The sequence below is a fragment of the Arachis hypogaea genome, chromosome 2 (genome assembly GCF_003086295.3).
Source record: "Arachis hypogaea cultivar Tifrunner chromosome 2, arahy.Tifrunner.gnm2.J5K5, whole genome shotgun sequence".
NCBI lineage: Eukaryota > Viridiplantae > Streptophyta > Magnoliopsida > Fabales > Fabaceae > Arachis > Arachis hypogaea.
The window spans coordinates 87,763,784-87,783,479 of record NC_092037.1 but is presented as its reverse complement, the minus strand read 5'-3'; the positions used below and the strand labels follow the sequence as shown (position 1 = coordinate 87,783,479).

General features: G+C 39.3%; 1 protein-coding gene and 1 non-coding gene across 7 annotated transcripts; both read right to left on the bottom strand.

Moving 5' to 3' along the window:
• Positions 1–540: 540 nt before the first annotated feature.
• LOC112749462 (uncharacterized) lies at positions 541–6,904 on the bottom strand. 6 transcript variants are annotated; one of them, XM_025797712.3, is made up of 6 exons: positions 6,447–6,826; positions 5,796–6,078; positions 4,231–4,301; positions 3,744–3,787; positions 3,560–3,654; positions 541–3,435 (listed from the first exon to the last, which is right to left on the bottom strand). In XM_025797712.3, the coding sequence occupies exon 6, from the start codon at positions 3,378–3,380 to the stop codon at positions 714–716; it is 2,667 nt and encodes an 888-aa protein (XP_025653497.1). In that variant the 5' UTR covers positions 3,381–3,435; positions 3,560–3,654; positions 3,744–3,787; positions 4,231–4,301; positions 5,796–6,078; positions 6,447–6,826; the 3' UTR covers positions 541–713. The 6 variants fall into 6 exon arrangements, with proteins under 6 accessions (XP_025653497.1, XP_072075519.1, XP_072075515.1 ...); XM_072219418.1 differs by having other exon boundaries at positions 5,796–6,374; positions 6,447–6,714; XM_072219414.1 differs by having other exon boundaries at positions 3,560–3,787.
• Positions 6,905–12,920: 6,016 nt separating this feature from the next.
• On the bottom strand, positions 12,921–13,024 carry LOC112762892 (small nucleolar RNA R71). The gene has a single exon (XR_003182781.1). It is a non-coding gene; the product is annotated as a small nucleolar RNA R71 (small nucleolar RNA).
• Positions 13,025–19,696: the final 6,672 nt, after the last annotated feature.

The window sequence follows — 19,696 nt, the reverse complement described above, 5'->3', positions numbered from 1 at the left end:
TCTTGCAGATGATGAAGCAGCTAAAAATACTCAATCTTAGTCATTCTCAACACTTGACACAAACTCCTGACTTTTCAAATATGCCCAATCTTGAAAAGTTAATACTCAAATATTATGCTTTATATATAATGTATATAGTTCAAAACCATCGCCTTGCAAATTTGTCTGTTTTCTCGGTTTAAATAAAGCTCTATCTAGTACCTGTAAATCTAGATATATGAATGAGTCATTTTAGTTGACAAAATTGTCAACCATAAACTAAGTTGGTTTATGTTATAGCCTGACAATTTAACATTTTCGGATTTCATTTCCTCTAACACAAACCCAGCTCCAACCCAACTCTCCAGCAGACCCCTGCCTCACCGTCCTCGATTTTGAAAATGCACTTTACAAAAGTCAAATATGTTATTGAATTCTAGTATCTGTTAGTAAAATATGAGGAGCTAAAAGATAGCCCATAGCTAAGTTATGGTATGGCAGATTAAGAATCACTAGATGTGTTAAAGTACTAAAAAGATCCGCCTGATTGTACCAAGAAAATTATGAAAGCTGACCTCAAACTTGCTTCAACACCCAAAAAGGGAAAAAGGTATATACAATGCATCGCATATTTGATATTTTCCCGAAGAATCAGCCAAGAGCATATTTTTCAGAGGATAAAACTCATTTACGTTTATCTATGGGGACAAGGACAAAAAATGAAGGAACACCTGTTAACTACCACTTTCAAATCTAGATTGGATACAAAACTCCTTATACAAATCAAAATGTTGTTCCCATTTTGACATATGTTTCTTCAGTAGATTATATGCTTTTAAACCTTGAGGTTCAGAGATTTCTAATGGAGCATGAAGACTCAACTCAACAGGGCAATGATCATCAAATACCTCTTGTCCAAGAGGCTTTGTCTGCTCCCTGGACTTCCGGACATGGAATATAAATGTATCATAAATTTCATCACTATAAACAGAGTTCCCTGTAACAAAATCTTTGGCAGAGCAATTGAATGCCATTGGCCGATATGAAAAAAAAGATTTTCGTTTCAAGGAACCATCCCAAGCTTCCTCTTGATCCTCAGAAAGAGATATCTCCGTAGAGCAATCAGTTGAAACAGTTATGTTACTAGCCACCTTCATTACTTCATTGTACTTGAGGCCAAGCTCTGCTTCTATAGAAAACTCGTCATCTTCCAAAGTTGAGCACCCGTTGTAAAATTCATTTAGCACAAGTAGAAATGGAAATGGCCTAACTGGACCCACAATGTCATCATTGTCGTGGTGTGAAGATTTCCGTAAGAAGAATGGAGGCAACTGAGGAAGGTCAGGTAAAGCTAAGAAATCTAAAGCTACCTTATGCTTGTTTACAACTTGCGGACACTGAGAATAATTTAAAAATGCCAATTGCAACACCTCCATAGGCAAGTCAGCCCAAAGTCTCCTTAAAGCAACTTCATGAAGGCTTGTTGGTGGTTTTATATCTTTAAAGACAGCAGCAGTTGCAGCAGATGATCTTAACCGACCAAACCCACAAGCATTTAATTTCTCACACAAAAACTCATGCACTTTACTCGCAGAAGATTCCTTCTGTCGAGTTTGCATGTGACTCTTTTCTAGTTTCCTGTGTAGCAATTTAGAAAGACTATCACTAACATATGCCTGAAGGTAAGCCAATTTTAGGTGATGAAATCTTTTTGGAAATTTGTATTCCTCCTCACTGAAGGGATGCAAGTGTTTGTCCAGCCATAATTCTTCTTTGTGGCAATGATCTAAGTTCCTAGTTGGAGCCCGACAAGCATGATATCTTTGCAATTCAAACTTTCCAGATGACAACAGCCTTATCAGTGTAAATCCACCATTTTCATCTGGTTCACAAAGTAGGGCAGCCAGGTCACTGCTTAAAATTCCAAAACCCATGACAATCTCTTTCTTCAGCTGCCAATCAATCCATTCAGGAAGAGCGTCCTTTGACAGCTCTTCCCTTAAGAGACAATCTCCACAATGACACTTGCAGCCAGATAAATCAATATCAGACGGAAGCTCCCAGGCACAGAATGCTTTGTTAATATTTGAAAGCTTCGAAGCAATATATCCTTTTCGGAATGGCAATTCAGGTCCATAACAGAAGAGATTAAACTCACAATTCCAAAATGATCCCAGTATAATGCAATATCCAGACTCAGAAGCCAACTTGAAACCATCTTCCCTTGAGTTGGACCTCAAGGTAGACAAGCTTAGCACAGTTACATAACAAGGCTCATCAATATTATGCATCCATTGTAACACTGGCATCATAGGCTTCCTCACATCAATGAGAAGTAAAAGACTGCTAGAAGCCACTGCGCAGAAGAAATGGTTAGGACCTGCCTTTGACAAGGCAAGAAACTGCTCGATTTCGCTTGGAGCATACATACGGAACATATCAATCTTCATTAGGCAACTCACGTTACATTCCTTGGATCTCAAGTCAACTAAGAAAACAGCATCAGAGCGAGCAACCACCAAAATCCGAGGATGCCAACTAAATTCACAGCTCACCCACACACAATCACTACAATAACCCGAATCATTCCACAGAACTTTCAACCTAGTCCCCTTAAAAGAAGTACTCAAACCATGATAATGAGACTCCAAATCAAACAAGAACAATTGACCACTTTCTAACAACACCACACTCTCTTCCAATATATGAGGGCTCCAACAAGCATGAACAACGGAAGAACTCTTGAAAACTTTACCGCCCACATATAACATAACAGGCCTATCGAAAATAGAACTATGCTTCACAATGAACCAGTGCACAGAATAGAGAGTACAAGCCGACAAATACCCAATAACAGGAGAAGAGGAATCATTACCCGAATAGGGAGGAGGTTCAAGAATAGGGTTCACCAAAATTTTCAGTATATGGTGAGCAGAGGAGGATCCCATCTCCGCACGGAAAATATCATCGTTTCCGTCAAGGTGGACTTGCAACTTGGAGTCTGTGACGGAGAGCATGAAAAACCCGATTTTGTCATCGTTCGGCCCAGTGGGGAAGAAAACAATGGCAGTTTTGCGATCTGGATAAGTGAGGAGGTGGAGGCGGTTAGTAAGGAAATAGGAGGACGGGGAAATGGCATTGTTTTGGGCGAAGGAGGAGAGAGAAGAAGCAGTTGAAGGGAGGAGGGAATGGGAAGAGAGAAAACGGGAGGGTGAGAGAATGGGAGGAAGGTGAAGGAGAGAGGGGAAGACAGAAAAGGAGAAGAGAGGATTGAGGGAGTTAGTGTCAGGGTTGAATTTGAGGGGGCCTAAAGTGGTGGTGGTTGGTTCAGAAAGGAGAAGAGGGGCGCCACCAGGTGTTCCGATTGGGAAGAAGGACCTCCATTCCTGTGATAACTCCATTGTTGATTATTATTCATGAATCAATTTTCAAATTATTCATCGTCTGCACTGAATGCTGCCAATTAAGAAGAAACTTGATCATTTCTGCCACAAAGCATAGGAATAATACATGACAGCAAAATCCAGAATAGAAATGGTGTTATGGGTGAAAAAGTACAGGAGGTAAGAAGATATCTTACCTTGTCAGAAGCATGGAGTATGTACCGGAGAGACTGAGAAAGAGAGGGGACCTTTGCCGTCACTGGTTGGTGGTCAGGAACTGGTGGAGTGGCAGCTGCAACACCAAAGCAAGATGAGTGAGTAATATCTTACCTTGTCAGAAGCATGGAATGTGAACCGGAGAGGCTGAGAAGGAGAGGGGACCTTTGCCGTCACTGGTTGGTGGTCAGGAACTTGCAGAGTGGCAGCTGCAACACCAAAGCAAGATGAGTGAGTAATATTTTATATTTCAGTAGCAAAGGGGTAAAAAGGAAAATGAAGCAACAAAGCAAAAGCTACATAACACAGTGTTGAGAGAGACAAAGCAACAAAGTATAAGCAATATTTTATATGATAAATTACATGACTTGCATTATTTGTACTTTCTCTTGATCCACCTCTCGTATATATCCTCCATAATCTAAAATCCCCCAAACAATAAAATCTCGGTGTGATCACAAGGTCACGGATTCAAGCCATGGAAACAGTCATTGATGTAATTATCACGTTAGACTGCGTACATTACACTCTTTGGGTGCAGCCCTTCCCCGAACCCTGCGTTAACGTGGGATGCTTGTGCACCGGGCTATCCCTTTGCCCTTTAATTAATCCTGGCAACAAAATTAGATACAAGATAGGTAGAATCATGTACCTTATAGCAGAGATGCTTTCACATCCAAGCAGCTCCTGAAGCTTTTTATCGCATAATATCACCCTTCCTACCTACAAACAAGTGTAAATAAAACAATCAGCTACCATCTTAAATAATTTTTTATTTTATCTTTAGTTTCCACCTTCCACCACATGGTTAAGATAAATCCAACTGTACAATAGATTTTTGGTTCACCTACTGCAACTTAAAAGCAAAGACCTATTCTTTTTTCTTTTTGTCCCTTTATTATTCTAATATAATAAAAAATTTAAAAAAAAAAAGAAGTGAAATGATTGAATATTTCAGAAATGCCTCCCACATGCTATTAAAGGTTGAATCCCTTCAAGGGATATACAAAGATCAATTACGCCAAATACATAGCAAAGAAGATAAAAACATAACCATTAGTATTTTGCTTGAACTCAATGACTCTTAACCACACCATGTTCTAAACTTTTACCCAATGATTCAAAGTTCAAACTGAGAACTTTTGACTCATTTAACTAAACTGATGAGTGATCAATTTAGTTTTAAAGCAGAAAAGAAATACGAAAAAGAAAAATTGTAAACCAGAAAAGGGGTGAAAAAATTTCATTCATCAGCAACAAGTTTTCTCACAATTAGCATAGTTTCTTTTTGCTTTGACATCATAAAGAAAGAATGAAAGATGTTCACCTTTGACTTAAGAACAAGAACACAAGAGCTTAAGACTTAAAACAATTTCAGAGAAACTCCCCAGAGATATGAAGGGAAAGTATGTTTTTAACTCTGATGCCAAAACAACAAAATAAAGAACTCGTGAAACAAATCAACTCAATTATACAGCTAGAACAAATAATGAATACTAAATCAGAATTGGAATATATAAGTTCTTCAAAATATTTTTCTTGAATTCTTGTCTTCTTCACATAAATCTTAATCTGAATTGTGAATTTTCAGAGAAGCAACACATGTCTGCTTAAGATTTGTAGTTTCAAGAAGCTGCAACAACTCCTAGTCCTACAAGATTAGCAGTAAGTTGAGTGAAAATGCTTCAAAGTACTATTAAAAAAAATTAAAATCTATAGATAGAAGCTTATTATGCCATTGTTGTGAAGAGTAGATAGACATATAAATCAATTACAATAACGTTTATTAGGATTTAGTGACTTATTACAAGTAACCTTCTTTGGATTGATCTTGTTAGTATGTATCTAGTCTTAGCTTTCTCAAGGTTCAAGAACAAACAAAGGCTTGCAAAGCACTCAAGTTCTCCATGAAAATCATGCAAACCAAGAAGAACACTTAGCAGGTTAAGAAAAACCAGAGAAAGACCAGGAAAAACACATATCAGAGACGCACATACGTCAAGACAATCTGCCATCTATAAACTAAACACCACATAAGTCGCAACACCTTTATATATATTATGACAATCAAGTAGACAACAATATCACAATGGCAGCAGAGACAGCTCAATATACATACAGAGAATAAAAAGTTTGCAAAGAAAGAAAGTTAAATAGGAACATGAAATTGGAGAGAGAGATAGAGAGGGGGGGAGGAGGGGAGGGAGGGAGTGAGACCTAAGGCAGTGCGGAAGAGACAGTTGAGCTTGTCAGCAGCGGTCAGGAGGGCTGACTTCATCCTCCTCGTGGGGAGTAGAGGTACGGCAACAGGAAAGGATTGAAGGCTAGGCAGAAGATGAGCAAGGCAGGACGGCATAGAACATGGCGAAACGGCGTGCAGAATTGGTGGCAATGTCGATGGCGAGAGTAAGCTGTGGCTGCAGTGGCAAGAGGACCACACTCTGTGAGCAGCAACAGGGAAAAGGCTCAAGGCTGGCGCAAGGCTCCGGCGACGGCAAGGCTAGACAAATACCAAGTGAGGACCAGAGAAATAAAGAGGAAACACAAAAACACAGTGATTGAGATGAAATAAAGAGGAAGGAGGAAGAACAGAAGTCCCATCCTGAATCTAGCTAACTAAGTGCAACAAAACCAATAGTTCAATGATTCCTTAGTCACAACGCTAACATCAAAAGAGAGACAACCAGAACCAACTTGAGCCAATCCCATGGTATAAATCAATGCTCGCTTAACTCAATTTGCATTCAAGTTCCATTCTATACAAATCCAATTAGCATCAATTTATCTATTCTAAACCTACATTAAAACAGCAACAATCAATTACTAAAAATTAATATAGAATAACTAAAAATAAAAATAAAAACTCACCTGTACACTGCAGAAGCAGAAGCAAAGTCACGGCAGAGAAGGCGGAGGCAGAGAAGCGAGCCACCGCGAAGCACACTGCAGAGGCAGACGAGGCAGAGAAGACAAGCTACGGCGGGGCCAAGACGGCTGAGACGACACAGACGGAGGCGAGCAGAGGTACGCAGGGACGCGGAAGCAGAGGCGAGCAGAGACTAAGGGCGCACATACAAGGCAGAGGAGCCGGCGAGAGGCGCGGAGATGAGGCGGTGACCGTGCAATAGCGGTGAGCGAGGTACAGAGGTAGAGACATCTTAATATATAAAATTTGATAAAGAGGACCATCTCTATCACGAAATTTGAAAATGTTAAAAAATTATTGATTTCTTAAAAGTAATTTCTACGTCTCCAAACAATTTTACATCTAAATTTATTCAAGTAATTTCAGTTATGTTTTTTATTTTTTTTATTTTTTTCTTTTTTTATACTTCTCCTTCTTCTTCTTATTTTAAATTTATTCTACTTCTTCTTCTCTACTCTGAATACTATGTCTTCTTCTTCTTCTCCTTTTTTATTATTTTTTAATTTCATTACAGTCACACCAATAATATCTCTTCCTCTTTTTCTTTCTCCTCCGATTAGAATTTCGTCACCTCCTTCATTTTCATCCTTCTCCTCTATCATCATCACCGAATTCGAATTTATATAATGGACAATGTTCGGTTCATTTAGTATTATATAATGGTTTCGTTTTGATAATATTTTCGGTTCATTCGAGACGCACGTATTTTTTAATTCAAATTTATATAATAAACCATTTTCAGTTCATTTGGTATTATACAATGATTTTGCTTTGATAATATTTTCGGTTCATTCGATCACCACAGAGAATCAGAATCAATAAAGATGTTAGCAAAATATTGGTCATGACGATAATGATGATGGAGGAAAAAGAAAAAAAAGGAGGAGATCAAAGAAATTCAAATAAAAAAGAAACAGGAGGAGGAGGAGGAGGAAGAGGAGATGGATGTGGTGGTATGGTGGTGGTGACGATTACGATAATGAAAAAAAAGATGAAGAAAAAGGAGAAGAAGAAGAAGTAGTAGTAGGAGGTAGTGATCGGGACATCAACCAACTGAATGAGACTTGACATTACGCCGGGGGCATAGGACTCTGAGGTTAGTTTTGTTATCTTAACTTTTATGTAATCCCGTATAAATATATATGTATATATATAGCCATGGTTAGGACACTTGCCAAGAACTAGAATACGGTTTGTATCACTAGGAATAGGTCATTGATTGAAATTTGGAACTCTAGTTTATTTTTCTTGTATTAGGTTGTTACTACATAATTATTAATTTAGTTAGTAACTAGCGAAGGCTGATAATTAGAATATTAAGTTAAGTAAGACTTTGTTGGTTACATTATTAATAACTTTATTAAATGTTTGTAATCCATGTAACGGAATGAGAAAATGTGTATTAGTTAAGAAAGTACATAGTCACAGATAATGTCGTGTCGGCATAAATCCAGCTAGTACATACATGTAAGATTCTGTTAGGGTTATGTATAGAATAATGAAGACAATTTGTTACGTGGATGGACCTATCCAGTTATTTATTTTTTAACAATTGTGTATATATATTTTTTAGTTAGAGGCCTCGCCTTCTCCTTTCTCGATGAGTGAATCATACCCTTCCTCCACCCAACGCCATCTTCCGATATTTGAGGGAGGCCGGATTCAGCGACATGGTGCCTCTCAGGGATTTCACATTCGACAATTCCCTGATTACGGCATTCGTGGAGCGATGGCATCCGGAGACCTACACGTTCCATCTCCCGTGGGGTGAGGCCACCATCACCCTGCAGGACGTGACATACCACCTCGGGCTACGCGCACACGGGGACTCGGTTGGAGGTGCTTCCGTGACTTCTACAGGTGGTACTGCACGGAGACGTGGGAGATGGTGGAGCGGATACTCGGTGACAGGCCTCTGGTGGTTCCACAGCAGGCAGTACAGAGGAAGGAGTCGTTCTCGTCGAAGCTTATATGGCTGTGGGACAATGTCCACCAGATGTCTCCGACAGACAAATGGAGACCCTCTGACAGTATGCTAGATGTTACATCAAGTTACTGATCAAAGGCTATCGATGACGGACAAGTCGAACAACTTGCTCCATCTACGTTGGCTGCCGCTGCTTCAAGACTTTGGGTGGTGCCGGGCACAGTCTTGGGGCTCGGTTGTGCTGGCCTGAACGTACCAGTCACTGTGCTCGATAGCACACCGAGGCGTCACGAACATCGTGGCTGTACTCCACTCTTGATCTCCTAGATATACCAGAGGTTTCCCCAGTAGTATCCACCAGAGCGAGGGATTTTCATGTATCCTATGACTGCGAGATAACAACTGTTTATGAATTTACTGTGTTATCAATTTGTAACATTTTCCTGTTTTTCTGCATAATAAACTGTTGTTATTCTGTTAATTTGTGTCAGGTTGATAAGATTGCAGCAACAGAGCAGAGACCAGCATGAGAGGAGGGTTCTGCACTGGAGAGTGGAAATAGACCGATTACGATTCGACGAGGTTAGTACCTGATGAGCGGATAATTTATACGCTTTTTGGCATTGTTTTTAGGTAGTTTTTAGTAAGTTTGAGCTACTTTTAGGGATGTTTTCATTAGTTTTTATGTTAAATTCACATTTCTGGACTTTACTATGAGTTTGTGTGTTTTTCTGTAATTTCAGGTAAATTCTGGCTGAAATTGAGGGACTTGAGCAAAACTCTGAAAAAGGCTAACAAAAGGACTGTTGATGCTGTTGGAATCTGACCTCCCTGCACTCGAAATGAATTTTCTGGAGCTACAGAACTCCAATTGGCGCGCTCTCAACGGCGTTGGAAAGTAAACATCCAGGGCTTTCCAGCAATATATAATAGTCCATGCTTTATTCGGAAAATGACGACGTAACTTGGCGTTGAACGCCAAGTACATGCTGCTGTCTGGAGTTAAACGCCAGAAAAACGTCATAATCCAGAGTTGAACGCCCAAAACACGTCATAACTCGGAGTTCAACTCCAAGAGAAGCCTCAGCTCGTGAATTGATCAAGCTCAGCCCAAACATACACCAAGTGGGCCCCGGAAGTGGATTTATGCATCAATTACTCACTCATGTAAACCCTAGTAGCTAGTCTAGTATAAATAGGATAAGTTACTATTGTATTAGACATCTTTAGTCTCAGTTTTGTTTTATTCTTCATCTTAAGAGGCTATTGATCACGTTTTAGGGGGCTGGCCATTCGGCCATGCCTGAACCTTTACTTATGTATTTTCAACAGTGGAGTTTCTGCACACCATAGATTAAGGGTGTGGAGCTCTACTGTACCTCAAGTATTAATGCAATTCTATTTTCTTTTATTCAAATCTCTCTTATTCTTATTCCAAGATATTCATTCGCACCCAAGAACATGATGAATGTGATGATTAAGTGAAGCTCATTATCATTCTCACTTATGAACGCACGTGATTGACAACCACTTCCGTTCTACATGCAACAGAGCTTGAATGTATATCTCTTAGATTCCCCAACAGAATCTTTGTGGTATAAGCTAGATAGATGGCGGCATTTATGAGGATCCGGAAAGTCTAACCTTGTCTGTGGTATTCCGAGTAGGATCCTGGGAATCCAGAAAATCTAACCTTGTCTGTGGTATTCCGAGTAGGATTCTGGTAATGAATGACTGTGACGTGCTTCAGACTCGCAAGTGCTGGGCGTTAGTGACAGACGCAAAAGAATCAAGGGATTCTATTCCAGTAGGAGCGGGAACCAACCAGTGATTAGCCGTGCTGTGACAGAGCGCGTGAGCGTAGTTTTCACTGCGAGGATGGGATGTAGCCATCAACCATGGGTGATGCCTCCAGACGATTAGCCATGCGAGTGACAGCCGCAGAGGATCATTTTCCCGAGAGGATTGAAAGTAGCCACCGCTGATGGTGAACCCCTATACACAGCTTGCCATGGAAAAGAGTAAGAAAGATTGAGTGAAGCAGTAGGAAAGCAGGCGTCCCTGAGCCATACAGTATCTCCATATGCTTATCTGAAATTCCCACTATTGATTTACATAAGTATTCTATCCCTTTTACTATCTATTCTCTTATTTCTATTTTCGAAAACCCATAACCAATTTAATCCGCCTAACTGAGATTTACAAGGTGACCATAGCTTGCTTCATACCAACAATCTCTGTGGGATCGACCCTTACTCGCGTAAGGTTTATTACTTGGACGACCCAGTACACTTGCTGGTTAGTTGAACGGAGTTGTGAATTCAACTGGTGCCACAATAATAATTTCATACAAGTACAAAAGAATATGGATCACAATTTCGTCCACCAAGTTTTTGGCGCCGTTGCTGGGGATTGTTCGAGTATGGACAACTGACGGTTCATCTTGTTGCTCAGATTAGGTAATTTTCTTTTCAAAAACTTTTTCAAAAATTTTCTTTTCTTTTTCGTTTTTTTAAAATATATTTTCGAAAAATTTTTTAATAAAAATCCAAAAAAAAATAGAAAATCATAAAAATTAAAAATATTTTGTGTTTCTTGTTTGAGTCTTGAGTCAAATTTTAAGTTTGGTATCAATTGCATGCTTTAAAAATTTTTCTTGCATTTTTCGAAAACTCCATGCATTCATAGTGTTCTTCATGATCTTCAAGTTGTTCTTGACAAGTCTTCTTGTTTGATCTTGATGATTTCTTGTTTTGTGTTGTTTGTTGTTTTTCATATGCATTTTTCATTTGTTAGAGTCCATGCATTAAAGATTTCTAAGTTTGGTGTCTTGCATGTTTTCTTTGCATCAAAAATTTTTCAAAATTATGTTCTTGATGTTCATCATGATCTTCAAAGTGTTCTTGGTGTTCATCTTGACATTCATAGCACTCTTGCATGCATCTTGTGTTTTGATCCAAAATTTTCATGTTTTGGGTCATTTTTGTGTTTTTCTTTAAAAATTCAAAAATAAAAAAAATATCTTTTCCTTATTTCCCTCCAAAATTTCGAAATTTTGGGTTGACTTGGTCAAAAATTTTTAAAATTAGTTGTTTCTTACAAGTCAAGTCAAAATTTCAATTTTAAAAATCTTATCTTTTTAAAATCTTTTTCAAAAATCATATCTTTTTCATTTTTTTTATCATTTTCGAAAATTTCAAAAATCTTTTTTTCAAAATATTTTCAAAATCTTTTTCTTATCTTTATATCATATTTTCGAAAATTAGCTAACAATTAATGTGATTGGTTCAAAAATTTGAAGTTTGTTACTTTCTTGTTAAGAAAGGTTCAATCTTTAAGTTCTAGAATCTTATCTTGTAGTTTCTTGTTAGTAAAGTAAATAATTTCAAATTTTTAAATTTAAATCTTTTTATCTTGTGTCTTATCTTTTTCAAAAATTTTTATCTTTTTCAAAATTTGATTTCAAAATATCTTATCTAACTTCTTATCTTCTTATCTTTTTAAAAAATTTGATTTCAAATCTTTTTCAATCAACCAACTAACTTTTTGTTTGTTTCTTATCTTTTTCAAAACTACCTAACTACTTTTCCCTCTCTAATTTTTGAAAATGCCTCTCTCTTTTTCAAAAATTCTTTTTAATTAACTAACTGTTTCAAGTATTAACTAACTGTTTCAAGTTTTAATTTCAATTTTAATTCATCTTTAATTTTCGAAAATACTAACCCCTTTTCAAAAATTATTTTCGAATTTTTCTCCCTCTCTTCTCTTCTTCTATTTAATTAATTAATTACTAACACTTCTCTTCACCTCTCTTCATCTACGAATCCGAACTTCTTATATCTCTTGTGTTTGGATTCTTCCATCCCTTTCTCTTTCTACTAACATAAAGGAATCTCTATACTGTGACATAGAGGATTCCTCTTTCTTTTCTTGTTTTCCTCTCTTTCATATGAGCAGGAACAAGGAAAAAGGCACTATTGTTGAAATTGATCCAGAACCTAAAAGGACTCTGAAGAGAAACTTAAGAGAAGCTAAATTACAACAATCCAGAAATAACCTTTCAGAAATTTTCGAACAGGAAAAGGAGATGGCAGCCAAAAATAATAATAATAATAATGCAAGGAGAATGCTTGGTGACTTCACAAAGCCAACATCCAAGTTTGATGGAAGAAGCATCTCCATTCCTGCCATTGGAGCCAATAACTTTGAGCTTAAGCCTCAACTAGTTGCTTTAATGCAACAAAACTGCAAGTTTTATGGACTTCCATCTGAAGATCCTTATCAGTTTTTAACTGAGTTCTTGCAGATCTGTGAGACTGTAAAGATGAATGGAGTTGATCCTGAAGTCTACAGACTCATGCTTTTCCCTTTTGCTGTAAGAGACAGAGCTAGAATATGGTTGGACTCACAACCTAAGGATAGCCTGGACTCCTGGGATAAGCTGGTCACTACCTTCTTGGATAAATTCTTCCCTCCTCAAAAGCTGAGCAAGCTGAGAGTGGATGTTCAAACCTTCAAACAAAAAGATGGTGAATCCCTCTATGAAGCTTGGGAAAGATACAAGCAGTTGACTAAAAGATGTCCATCTGACATGTTTTCAGAATGGACCCTATTAGATATATTCTATTATGGTCTCTCTGAATTTTCGAAAATGTCATTGGACCATTCTGCAGGTGGATCTATTCACCTGAAGAAAACGCCTGAAGAGGCTCAAGAACTCATTGACATGGTTGCAAACAACCAATTCATGTATACCTCTGAGAGGAATTCCGTGAATAATGGGATACCTCAGAAGAAAGGAGTTCTTGAAATAGATACTCTGAATGCCATATTGGCTCAGAACAAAGTGTTGACTCAACAGGTCAACATGATCTCTCAAAATCTGAATGGATTGCAACATGCATCCAACAGTACTAGAGAGGCAGCTTCTGAAGAAGCTTATGATCCTGAGAACCCTGCCATGGCAGAGGTTAATTACATGGGTGAACCATATGGAAACACCTACAACCCATCATGGAGAAATCACCCAAATTTCTCCTGGAAGGATCAACAAAAGCCTCAACAAGGCTTTAACAATGGTGGACACAATAGGCTAAGCAATAGCAAGCCATATCCATCATCTTCTCAGCAACAGACAGAGAATTCTGAACAAAACAATTCTAATTTAGCCAATATAGTCTCTGATCTGTCAAAGGCCACTTTCAGTTTCATGAATGAAACAAGATCCTCCATCAGAAATCTGGAGGCACAAGTGGGCCAGCTGAGTAAGAAAGTAATTGAAACTCCTCCCAGTATTCTCCCAAGCAATACAGAAGAGAATCCAAAAGGAGAGTGCAAGGCCATTGACGTGATCAATGTGGCCGAATGCACAAGGGAGGAGGAGGACGAAAATCCTAGTGAGGAAGACCTCCTGGGACGTCCCTCAAGCAAGAAGGAGTTTCCTATTAAGGATCCAAAGGAATCTGAGGCTCACATAGAGACCATAGAGATTCCATTAAATCTCCTTCTGCCATTCATGAGCTCTGAAGACTATTCTTCCTCTGAAGAGGATGAAGATGTGACTGGAGAGCAAGTTGCTCAATATTTAGGAGCTATCATGAAGCTGAATGCCAAGTTGTTTGGTAATGAGACTTGGGAAAGTGAACCTCCCTTGCTCATTAGTGAACTGGATACCTGGATTCAGAAAACTCTACCTCAAAAGAAACAAGATCCTGGCACGTTCCTAATACCTTGTACCATAGGCACCATGAGCTTTGAAAAAGCTCTATGTGATCTGGGGTCAGGGATAAATCTTATGCCACTCTCTGTAATGGAGAAGCTGGGGATTATTGAGGTACAACCTGCCTTGTTCTCATTACAATTGGCAGATAAGTCATTGAGACAAGCTTATGGAATAGTAGAGGACGTGTTGGTAAAGGTTGAAGGCCTTTACATCCCTGCTGATTTCATAATCTTAGACAATAGGAAAGAAGAGGATGATAGCATCATCCTTGGAAGACCTTTCCTAGCCACAGCAGAAGCTGTGATAGATGTCAACAGAGGTGAGTTAGTCCTTCAATTGAATGGGGACTACCTTGTGTTTAAGGCACATGGCCATCCCTCTATGACAAAAGAGAGTAAGCATGAAGAGCTTCTCTCAGTTCAAGGTCAAGAAGAGCCCACACAGTCAAACTCTAAGTTTGGTGTTGTGAGACCACAACCAAACTCTAAGTTTGGTGTTAAGACCCCATATCCAAACTCTAAGTTTGGTGTTGGCAACTATACAACATTGACCTGATCACCTTGTGGCTCCATGAGAGCCACTGTCAAGCTATTGACATTAAAGAAGCGCTTGTTGGGAGGCAACCCAATTTTATTTATCTAATTTTATTTTATTTTGTTTTATTGTTATTTTGTGTTTAATTAGGTACATGATCATGAGGAGTCACGAAAAAAATCAAAAAAATTAAAAACAGAGTCAAAAACAGAAGAAAAAAAATTTTTCACCCTGGAGGACGCACGGGCTGGCGTTCAACGCCAGTAAGGTGCATCTGGCTGGCGTTCAACGCCAGAACAGAGCACCATTCTGGCGCTGAACGCCAGAAACAAGCAACAACCTGGCGCTGAACGCCAGGAATGTGCACAGAGAGGACAAACTGGCGCTGAACGCCAGTAACAAGCATGAAACTGGCGTTCAACGCCAGAAACATGCTTTACATGGGCGTTGAACGCCCAGAACGTGCACCAATGGGCGTTTGAACGCCAGAATGATGCACGAAGGCATTTTGCATGCCTATTTGGTGAAGGAATGGTATTTCTTTACACCTCAGGATCTGTGGACCCCACAGGATCACCTCAGGATCTGTGGACCCCACAGGATCCCCACCTACCATAATCCTAATCACACTCTCCTAATCCTAATCTCATTTTCACTCTTCCCCGTATCACACTTCCCAAAAACCTTCACCAATCACCTCAATTCCTTTTCCCAATTACCCCATTCACCATTCACATCAACCCACTCTTCCCCATAAACCCTACCTACCTTCATAAAATTCAAATTCAATTTCCCACCCATTCCCACCCAAAATGGCCGAAACTATAGCCTCCCCTCTCCCTATAAATACCCTTCCATTCTTCTTCATTTTCACACAACACAAACCCATCTTCTCCCACTTAGCCGAACCTACTTCTCTCCCTCTCACCCATATTCTCCTCTTCTTCTTCTTCTCTTCTTTTCTTTCTTACTCGAGGGCGAGCAATATTTTAAGTTTGGTGTGGTAAAAGCATAAGATTTTTGTTTTTCCATTACCATCAATGGCACCTAAGGCCGGAGTATCCTCTAGAAAAGGGAAAGGGAAGACAAAAGCTTCCACCTCCGAGTCATGGGAGATGAAAAGATTCATCTCCAAAAGCCATCAAGACCACTTCTATGATGTTGTGGCAAAGAAGAAGGTGATCCCTGAGGTCCCTTTCAAGCTCAAGAAGAATGAGTATCCGGAGATCCGACATGAGATCCAAAGAAGAGGGTGGGAAGTCATAACCAACCCCATACAACAAGTCGGAATCCTAATGGTCCAAGAGTTCTATGCCAATGCATGGATCACTAGGAACCATGATCAAAGTATGAACCCGAGTCCAAAGAATTATCTCACAATGGTTCGGGGGAAATACTTAGATTTTAGTCCGGAAAATGTGAGGTTGGCGTTTCACTTGCCCATGATGCAAGGAGATGAACGCCCCTACACTAGAAGGGTCAACTTTAATCAAAGGTTGGACCACGTCCTAATGGACATATGTGTGGAAGGAGCCCAATGGAGAATAGACTCCAAAGGCAAGCCAGTTCAACTAAGAAGACTGGATCTCAAGCCTGTGGCTAGAGGATGGTTGGAGTTCATCCAAAGATCCATCATTCCTACTAGCAACCGATCTAAAGTTACTGTGGATCGGGCCATCATGATTCACAGCATCATGATTGGAGAGGAAATAGAAGTTCATGAGATCATCTCCAATGAACTCTACAAAATAGCCGACAAGCCCTCACCTATGGCACGGCTAGCCTTCCCTCACCTTATTTGCCATCTATGCTACTCAGCTGGAGTTATCATAGAAGGAGATATCCCCATTGAAGAGGATAAGCCCATCACCAAGAAGAGGATGGAGCAAGCAAGAGAAACCATGCACGGTTCTCAAGAGATGCATGAGGAAACTCATCACCAACAAATCCCTGAGATGCCTCAAGGGATGCACTTTCCTCCCAACAAATATTGGGAGCAACTCAACACCTCCTTAGAAGATTTGAGCCACAATGTGGAACAATTAAGGGTGGAACATCATGAGCACTCCATCATTCTCCAAGAAATAAGAGAAGAACAAAGAGCAATGAGGGAGGAGCAACAAAGGCAAGGAAGGGACATAGAAGAGCTTAAGGACATTGTTGGTCCTTCAAGAAGAAGACGCCACTAAAGGTGGATTCATTCCTTGTTCTTTATTTCTTTCTGTTTCGGTTTTTAATGTTGTGTTTATTTATGTTTTGTGTCTTTACTTCATGATCATTAGTATGTAACCATGCCTTAAAGCTATGAATAAATCCATTAGTCCTTCACCTCTCTTAAATGAAAAATGTTTTAATTCAAAAGAACAAGAAGTACATGAATTTCGAATTTATCCTTGAATTTAATTTAATTATATTGATGTGGTGACAATACTTTTTGTTTTCTGAATGAATGCTTGAACAGTGCATATGTCTTTTGATATTGTTGTTTATGAGTGTTAAAATTGTTGGCTCTTGAAAGAATGATGAACAAAGAGAAATGTTATTGATGATCTGAAAAAAATCATGAAATTGATTCTTGAAGCAAGAAAAAGCAGTGAAAAAGAAAGCTTGCGGAAAAAAAAAAAAAGAAAAAAAAATTGGCGAAAAAAAAAATATAGTAAGAAAAAGAAAAAGCAAGCAGAAAAAGCCAATAGCCCTTAAAACCAAAAGGCAAGGGTAGCAAGGATCCAAGGCTTTGAGCATCAATGGATAGGAGGGCCCAAGGAAATAAAATCCAGGCCTAAGCGGCTAAATCAAGCTGTCCCTAACCATGTGCTTGTGTCATGAAGGTCCAAGTGAAAAGCTTGAGACTGAGTGGTTAAAGTCGTGATCCAAAGCAAAAGAGTGTGCTTAAGAGATCTGGACACCACTAACTGGGGACTCTAGCAAAGCTAAGTCACAATCTGAAAAGGTTCACCCAGTTATGTGTCTGTGGCAATTATGTATCCGGTGGTAATACTGGAAAACAAAGTGCTTAGGGCCACGGCCAAGACTCATAAGTAGCTGTGTTCAAGAATCAACATGCTTAACTAGGAAAGTCAATAACACTATCCAAATTCTAAGTTCCTAAGAGACGCCAATCACTCTAAACTACAAAGGAAAAAGTGAGATGCCAAAACTGTTCAGAAGCAAAAAGCTACAAGTCCCGCTCATCTAATTAAATTAATATTCATTGATATTTTAGAATTTATAGTATATTCTCTTCTTTTTATCCTAATTGATTTTCAGTTGCTTGGGGACAAGCAACAATTTAAGTTTGATGTTGTGATGAGCGGATAATTTATACGCTTTTTGGCATTGTTTTTAGGAAGTTTTTAGTAAGTTTGAGCTACTTTTAGGGATGTTTTCATTAGTTTTTATGTTAAATTCACATTTCTGGACTTTACTATGAGTTTGTGTGTTTTTCTGTAATTTCAGGTAAATTCTGGCTGAAATTGAGGGACTTGAGCAAAACTCTGAAAAAGGCTGACAAAAGGACTGCTGATGCTGTTGGAATCTGACCTCCCTGCACTCGAAATGAATTTTCTGGAGCTACAGAACTCCAATTGGCGCGCTCTCAAACGGCGTTGGAAACTAAACATCCAGGGCTTTCCAGCAATATATAATAGTCCATGCTTTATTCGGAAAATGACGACGTAACTTGGCGTTGAACGCCAAGTACATGCTGCTGTCTGGAGTTAAACGCCAGAAAAACGTCATAATCCGGAGTTGAACGCCCAAAACACGTCATAACTCGGAGTTCAACTCCAAGAGAAGCCTCAGCTCGTGAATTGATCAAGCTCAGCCCAAACATACACCAAGTGGGCCCCGAAAGTGGATTTATGCATCAATTACTCACTCATGTAAACCCTAGTAGCTAGTCTAGTATAAATAGGATAAGTTACTATTGTATTAGACATCTTTAGTCTCAGTTTTGTTTTATTCTTCATCTTAAGAGGCTATTGATCACGTTTTAGGGGGCTGGCCATTCGGCCATGCCTGAACCTTTACTTATGTATTTTCAACAGTGGAGTTTCTGCACACCATAGATTAAGGGTGTGGAGCTCTACTGTACCTCAAATATTAATGCAATTCTATTTTCTTTTATTCAAATCTCTCTTATTCTTATTCCAAGATATTCATTCGCACCCAAGAACATGATGAATGTGATGATTAAGTGAAGCTCATTATCATTCTCACTTATGAACGCACGTGATTGACAACCACTTCCGTTCTACATGCAACAGAGCTTGAATGTATATCTCTTAGATTCCCCAACAGAATCTTTGTGGTATAAGCTAGATAGATGGTGGCATTTATGAGGATCCGGAAAGTCTAACCTTGTCTGTGGTATTCCGAGTAGGATCCTGGGAATCCGGAAAGTCTAACCTTGTCTGTGGTATTCCGAGTAGGATTCCGGTAATGAATGACTGTGACGTGCTTCAGACTCGCAAGTGCTGGGCGTTAGTGACAGACGCAAAAGAATCAAGGGATTCTATTCCAGTAGGAGCGGGAACCAACCAGTGATTAGCCGTGCTGTGACAGAGCGCGTGAGCGTAGTTTTCACTGTGAGGATGGGATGTAGCCATCAACCATGGGTGATGCCTCCAGACGATTAGCCATGCGAGTGACAGCCGCAGAGGATCATTTTTCCGAGAGGATTGAAAGTAGCCACCGCTGATGGTGAACCCCTATACACAGCTTGCCATGGAAAAGAGTAAGAAAGATTGAGTGAAGCAGTAGGAAAGCAGGCGTCCCTGAGCCATACAGTATCTCCATATGCTTATCTGAAATTCCCACTATTGATTTACATAAGTATTCTATCCCTTTTACTATCTATTCTCTTATTTCTATTTTCAAAAACCCATAACCAATTTAATCCGCCTAACTGAGATTTACAAGGTGACCATAGCTTGCTTCATACCAACAATCTTTGTGGGATCGACCCTTACTCGCGTAAGGTTTATTACTTGGACGACCCAATACACTTG